Source organism: Olea europaea, unplaced genomic scaffold (genome assembly GCF_002742605.1).
Source record: "Olea europaea var. sylvestris unplaced genomic scaffold, O_europaea_v1 scaffold1142, whole genome shotgun sequence".
Taxonomy (NCBI): Eukaryota; Viridiplantae; Streptophyta; class Magnoliopsida; order Lamiales; family Oleaceae; genus Olea; species Olea europaea.
In genome coordinates this window covers 385,658-393,137 of record NW_019228810.1, presented here as the reverse complement: position 1 = coordinate 393,137, position 7,480 = coordinate 385,658, and the positions used below count along the sequence as shown (strand labels likewise).

Here is a 7,480-nt window from a genome sequence, read left to right as displayed (position 1 = left end):
CTAGCTAGTCATAGCACTAAATTAAAGACTATAAATGCAGTTGACAACCAGATCAGAATCTGAAAGTCTACGCCCAAGTCATCCATGGCATGGCCCACCTCCTTGTCTTTATTTAGCGCTCATTTGGCCTAATTATTCCGATAAATAGTAAGTTTTCGAAGAACGTGTGATTAAAAGAGAAGGAAATTTTTTTTGATTTATTTATAATATTATTTTATTAGAGAATGTGTGGTTGATAAAAAGAGAATACTAATTTAATGGAGAATAATGGGGTAAATAGGGTTTATACTTGGCATCATAATCTGAAGTTAGGCATTTAATGGGCCCTATAGATTTGATTTGTATTAATCAGATAAACGCCACAGGCACTAACCATGAAGCTTCTTTCGACATAGGAGGAAGCTTACTAGCTAGGAATAACCACTAAAAAAATCCACTCAACTCTCAGCAATATATACAGACAATGGTCATGCACATTCTTCAGTTGATAATAAAGCATGGCTCACTATTATCCCAGCTTCGAGTTTTCCGATGTTTTCGAGTTCAATGACTGGCTTAATGAGGAAGATCAAGTTTTTGGCTGTCCTCAGAATCTGAACTATGCAGCAGATGAAATTTCAAACTCGAGTGGAATAAGCAGAAGCAGCAGCAGCCACCGTGAAGGACCAGGCAGTAGTAAGCAAGTTATTAATGAATATTGATTTATCGATATTCTGATGTAAATATGCATGCATATATATAATAATTTATCTGGGATTTTTACATATAATCAGGAGATGGTGGGAATGGTAGGGAGAAGAAACAAAACACAGAGAAAGTTGCTTTTAAAACTAAGTCAGAGGTTGAGGTACTAGATGATGGCTTCAAGTGGAGAAAGTATGGAAAAAAGATGGTAAAGAACAGCCCAAATCCAAGGTACAAGCTGGTTTTAGTCTTCATACTATTCATTGTGTACTTATTTAGATGCTCGTCTTTTTCAAGTCTGTTGTCCCAAATGGGAAGACGACGATAAACTATTTCACAATCGATACATTTTACTTTGCCATTTTTTCATTTGATAAGAAGATATAAAGCATGTTTGGGAGTGATTTTGAAAATTGATTTTTTGATTGTTGGGAAAAAAGTGGGGTCCACATGTGAGAGAAGAAGTCAAATATGACGACTGTAATAGTGAAATAACGGTCAAAAAATCACTTTCAAACAGAGTGATAATTTTTAGATATGTCCAAAATATATTGAGAGGAGGATAATACCGAATTTGGGAAAACGGATCTAACTCATAAGATGAGCAAGGAAATAGGGATGAAGTGCGTGGGAGTTCACGGAAAACCCCAAATTTGAAAGCTCAATTCACCCTATAGTAAAAATTTCTTATCTAGTCATGTCATTAGAGTCAACGATAAAACTCGAACTGCTCATCAATCTATTCTCAAACTGAATATGTGAAAATTTGTACAAGACTAGATATAGGATAAAATTGTAATTTAATTTTTGTCTTTAAGGTGACAATAAGTGATCTTTCGGTTTTCATGTCTCAATTACCTTTAATTTGTACCTTTTAGTAACATGGATGACAAAAGAAGAGTAACAATATCTATAGTATCTATCCATATGGGAGAGGTCCATCGTCTACAATTGGAATAAGGTTATGAATTATGCTAAAGGTACAGCCTCCTTTACATGGAGGTTGACAGCCCCCTCACAACAGGGGAGCCCGCACCTTTTTTATTGGCGGGCCCCTCCTGTTGCGAGGGGGGTGTAATTACTAGGATTGTACAAATATCAAAATCCTAATGATATTTAATAGATCAAATTACATAACTATCTCTTCAGGTTTATAACTATTACAGAAACACCTTTCTCTTATAAAAAATGTCAGAAATCTCCCTTGAAGTTTACTTTTCATAACAAATTCTCCACTGTTAATTAGAAGCAAATATACATTTTTCATTTTACCCCTCTATCATATTTTAAAATTGCTATTTATTATGTTTAAACTGTGTATTTTTTCTTAGTTTTTAAGATATACTTTTTCACACTTTTCATTTAGATGAATCCAATTTATAATGCTTGACTTAGTAGTGTTCTCTAATTTTTTGTACTCTTTATACTCTTTACATTACACTATATTAAGTTCATAAAATTAAAGTAACATTTTTATCATAATATTAAAAATGCACAAAAGTTGGCACCAAAACTTTAAATTTTAGATTTTTTATTTAATTTTTTTAGTAAATATATTAGATCATTTTAGTTTGTCCATTAAATGAGAAATCGATATTCAAAAAATTATGATTAAGTCACTTTTTAAAATTAACACAAATTATTTGTTTAAAATTTAAAAAACAATTATAATGATACATATAACATGTAAGGAAGGACAAAAATAGAAAATTTATGTTAAGAAGGGAAAAAATTATAGTAATCTAATCTCGGAGTATGAAGTACCGACTACTTCCTATCACTATTTAAACCTATTTGGTGTAGAGAAGAAATTTTTTTTTAATCATTTTTAATTAAAAAAAAGTTGAATTATGTGGTTGAAAAGTTGTGAGTCTTAAATGTGTAGTTAGAAATTAATTATTGATTTTGACTTAAATTTTTATTAAAATTTTTAGCCACACCAAACAAGGGATTAATTAACATTATATTAAATACGACATAGGAGGAAGCTTACTAGCTAGGAATAACCACTAAAAAAATCCACTCAACTCTCAGCAATATATACAGACAATGGTCATGCACATTCTTCAGTTGATAATAAAGCATGGCTCACTATTATCCCAGCTTCGAGTTTTCCGATGTTTTCGAGTTCAATGACTGGCTTAATGAGGAAGATCAAGTTTTTGGCTGTCCTCAGAATCTGAACTATGCAGCAGATGAAATTTCAAACTCGAGTGGAATAACCAGCAGCAGCCACCGTGAAGGACCAGGCAGTAGTAAGCAAGTTATTAATGAATATTGATTTATCGATATTCTGATGTAAATATGCATGCATATATATAATAATTTATCTGGGATTTTTACATATAATCAGGAGATGGTGGGAATGGTAGGGAGAAGAAACAAAACACAGAGAAAGTTGCTTTTAAAACTAAGTCAGAGGTTGAGGTACTAGATGATGGCTTCAAGTGGAGAAAGTATGGAAAAAAGATGGTAAAGAACAGCCCAAATCCAAGGTACAAGCTGGTTTTAGTCTTCATACTATTCATTATTTACTTATTTAGATGCTCGTCTTTTTCAAGTCTGTTGTCCCAAATGGGAAGACGACGATAAACTATTTCACAATCAATACATTCTACTTTGCCATTTTTTCATTTGATAAGAAGATATAAAACCTGTTTGAGAGTGATTTTGATAATTGATTTTTTAATCGTTGGGAGAAAAGTGGGGTCCATATGTGAGAGAAGAAGTCAAATATGACGGCTGTAATAGTTAAATAACGGTTAAAAATCAATTTTTTTGGAAAAAAAATCACTCCCAAATAGACTGATAATTTTTAGATATGTCCAAAATATATTGAGAGGAGGATGATACCGAATTTGGGAAAACGGATCTAACTCATGAGATGAGCAAGGAAATAGGGATGAAGTGCGTGGGAGTTCACAGAGAACCCCAAATTTGAAAGCTCAATTTACCCCATAGTAAAGATTTCTTATCTAGTCATGTCATTGGAGTCAACAATAAAACTCGAACTGCTCATCAATCTATTCTCAAACTGGATATGTGAAAATTTGTACAAGACTAGATATAGGATAAAATTGTAATTTAATTTTCGTCTTTAAGGTGACAATAAGTGATCTTTCGGTTTCATGTCTCAATTACCTTTAATTTGTACCTTTTAGTAACATGGATGACAAAAGAAGAGTAACAATATCTATAGTATCTATCCATATGGGTGAGGTCCATTGTCTACAATTAGAATAAGGTTATGAATTATGCTAAAGATACAGCCTCCTTTACATGGAGGTTGACAGCCCCCTCACAACAGGGGAGCCCCCACCTTTTTTTATTGGCGGGCCCCTCCTGTTGTGAGGGGGTGTAATTACTAGGATTGTACAAATATCAAAATTCTAATAATATTTAATAGATCAAATTACATAACTATCTCATCAGGTTTACAACTATTACAAAAACACCTCTCTCTTATAAAAAATGTCAGAAATCTCCCTTGAAGTTTACTTTTCATAACAAATTCTCCACTGTTAATTAGAAGCAAATATACATTTTTCATTTTACCCTCTATCATATTTTAAAATTGTTATTTATTATATTTAAACTGTATGTATTTTTTCTTATTTTTTAAGATATACTTTTTCATACTTTTCATTTAGATGAATCCAATTTAGATAAAAAGATACCATTATAAATCTTACTATAAAATTATTAAATAAGATTTTTTTATTTTTTTTTAAAGATATGATCGACAAATAAGTTACAAATCAACATAAAACAAATGTTTTGCAATAATTTAATAAAGTTAGATGAAAATTCTAATACCATTATAATATTGTTATAAAATTATAAAATATATAATTTTCAAATACGATTGACAAATAATTAACAAATCTCCATAAATAAATATTTTAGAGTAAATTAATAAAGCTAGTTGAAATTTCATTAAAAATTTTATAATGCTTGACTTATTAGTGTTCTCTAATTTTTTGTACTCTTTATACTCTTTACATTACACTATATTAAGTTCATAAAATTAAAGTAACATTTTTATCATAATATTAAAAATGCACAAAAGTTGGCACCAAATCTTTAAATTTTAGATTTTTTATTTAATTTTTTTAGTAAATATATTAGATCATTTTAGTTTGTCCATTAAATGAGAAATCGATATTCAAAAAATTATGATTAAGTCACTTTTTAAAATTAACACAAATTATTTGTTTAAAATTTAAAAAACAATTATAATGATACATATAACATGTAAGGAAGGACAAAAATAGAAAATTTATGTTAAGAAGGGAAAAAATTATAGTAATCTAATCTCGGAGTATGAAGTACCGACTACTTCCTATCACTATTTAAACCTATTTGGTGTAGAGAAGAAATTTTTTTTTAATCATTTTTAATTAAAAAAAAAGTTGAATTATGTGGTTGAAAAGTTGTGAGTCTTAAATGTGTAGTTAGAAATTAATTATTGATTTTGACTTAAATTTTTATTAAAATTTTTAGCCACACCAAACAAGGGATTAATTAACATTATATTAAATAATTGAGATCCACCATTTAATTGGATCCAAACATGAATAAATGATGCACATATCTATCACATATTTAATGACAAAAATACTTAATTCCATACTACGAGAATGCAAAAATTTCTCTCTTTAAGAATGGAGGTTTTTGAAATTTTAGGGTTGGTATCCCTATAATTGTCATAAATTTCAAGAGAGATTTTTGAGATTTGCTTTATTCATTAATAATAGTGGTCATTACTGATTTAGACGATACTAAACCTCTCAATTTATTGTCCAATGTATAGAAATGCAACTTCATTGAACAATGAATCGAAAGGACCTTGAGTCATGATGATAAGAACTAATGATAAATAACTTTACTCTTCGATTGATGGTCGCAATATTTCATTAACCACCATCCCGACTACCACATTTGTTAATGTTAGTTAACGTCAATAATAAGGATTAGTTTGAGCCCTTTTTTTTTCTTTTGAAAAAAAAAATTTTATTTTTTCAGAAGAATGTATAATTAATAAGCATGAAATTTTTTTATTTACGTATAAAATTATTTTATTAAAAAATATGTGATTGAAAATAAATTTTTTTAAAATTGAACTCAAACATGAGCTGAATAATATTATTCAATAATAAAAGGGATAATTTAAATTGCTGTAGTCTTCTCTTTAAGAAAGCATTAGTCCTACGATAATATTTATACAGAAATCCAAGCTCGAAGGGCCATATGTTACCTCTTAAATTCCATTTTCAGAATTGCTAATTTTTTTTAATGGATTATATTATTCATAGTTGTTCAGAAGAACACACACTAATAGAATTCAAACTCATGAACTACACTGTGATGTATAGGAACTACTATAAGTGCTCAGTTGAAGGATGTCCAGTAAAGAAGAGAGTTGAAAGAGACACTGAAGACCCAAGGTATGTGTTAACAACTTACCATGGCATCCACAACCACCGAGACCTTCTCAGCTATGATTTCGAAACCAATCTTAGAAATTAATTTTCTTATATTGTGTAACTCTAGTTGTACAAGAAATATTGCTGATAGAGTCAGCATCTATGATTTTAACATATTTGGTATGCAGTATTGGGTAGAAGTCGATGATATAATGAACTAGAATTTGGCCTTTTCTTCTGAGTACTAAAGGACGTCTTGGTTTCTGCTTCATTACAAAAACTTCTTGAAGAAGTTAACTTAGATCAATTTCCTCTAAAATCTTTTCTAGCCAAACATAGCAGTTTCAGAATATCATCTAAATATGCTCAAAAGCAATTTCTTAATCTCAAAAATTGGCTTTTGGCTTTTAAAAGCGTGCCAGCGAACCCTAAGTCCTATCCAAGTATAACCACCAAACATGGCATGTAATCAAGAACGTTCCATCAAATTATGCAATCACAGGTACAAATGTAAAAAATGTTCATCATCTGATCTACTCCACAAATTATCATTGCATTATTCAACTTCTAATGCTATTTCATTCAATGTAAAGGCATCACGTAGTCGAAATAACAGAATGAGACATACCTCACAGAACAGTTCGATCGGGAGGCATGATAAGCAATTCAAGTGACTATAATACCCCTGATTCTCGGAGGACCGAGGACCACTTCCCGAGGCACCTATTCCTACTTCAGATAGCTACGATTTACATTGGAAGAAATCCAAAAGATTTGCCAGAGATGCCCAGAGAAACTTCCACTTTAATGAAGCTGTAACCCGTGTTGAAAATGGAAGGGCTATACTGAAACGAAAGAAAAATACAACCTACGATAGTATATAAAGCATGAGATCGAGAAATAGTCCTCTGTCAGGTCCTCCGCTTAATCTTTCTTTGAGCTTTCAAATCGACCACAACTACGCTAATGTTATCCTTGCTGCCTTTTTGAAGAGCACGGTTAGACAGGTACTCAGCAGCAGCTTGAGCTGCTGGATCAGTTCCTTCACCCCTTTCTAAGGGAAGTGTTGCCCCATTATTTTTATGCCAGACGAGAATCCTTTTGCGAGCCATATCACAAGCCTCCTCGTTCGTCATGACATCCCATAAGCCATCACTAGCCAGAATAAGACAGTCATCTTCTCTAGTTCGAGGGATGAACATTACTTCAGGATCCGGAATAATCCAAGGTTTCAAATATCTGTCTCCTGCAACATCGAAGAACGATAATGCTTAATAAAATTCAATTTACTATCAAAATACAGAAATTAGCTTTGATTAAGTTGCATATATTATATTAGTAATGAGTTTCAACTACAATTACACCAGACA

General features: G+C 31.1%; 1 protein-coding gene across 2 annotated transcripts; it reads left to right on the top strand.

Annotated features, from left to right (window-relative positions):
* Window positions 1-375: 375 nt before the first annotated feature.
* On the top strand, window positions 376-6,374 carry LOC111373566 (probable WRKY transcription factor 50). 2 transcript variants are annotated; one of them, XM_022996117.1, is made up of 3 exons: window positions 376-675; window positions 774-915; window positions 6,060-6,374. In XM_022996117.1, exons 1-3 carry the CDS (start codon window positions 498-500, stop codon window positions 6,211-6,213), a joined length of 474 nt encoding a protein of 157 aa, XP_022851885.1. In that variant the 5' UTR covers window positions 376-497; the 3' UTR covers window positions 6,214-6,374. The 2 variants fall into 2 exon arrangements, with proteins under 2 accessions (XP_022851885.1, XP_022851886.1); XM_022996118.1 differs by lacking the exons at window positions 376-675; window positions 774-915 and adding exons at window positions 2,664-2,939; window positions 3,038-3,179 and having other exon boundaries at window positions 6,060-6,361.
* The last annotated feature ends 1,106 nt before the right edge of the window (window positions 6,375-7,480 follow it).

What these genes read in the sequence shown, in the direction of transcription:
- LOC111373566 (XM_022996117.1), top strand. Translation starts at nt 498, where the DNA reads ATGGCTCACTATTATCCCAGCTTCGAGTTTTCCGATGTTTTCGAGTTC. An exon ending in CCGTGAAGGACCAGGCAGTA is followed by an intron (nt 676 to 773) that starts GTAAGCAAGTTA and finishes ACATATAATCAG; the next exon opens with GAGATGGTGGGAATGGTAGG. An exon ending in AAGAACAGCCCAAATCCAAG is followed by an intron (nt 916 to 6,059) that starts GTACAAGCTGGT and finishes TGTGATGTATAG; the next exon opens with GAACTACTATAAGTGCTCAG.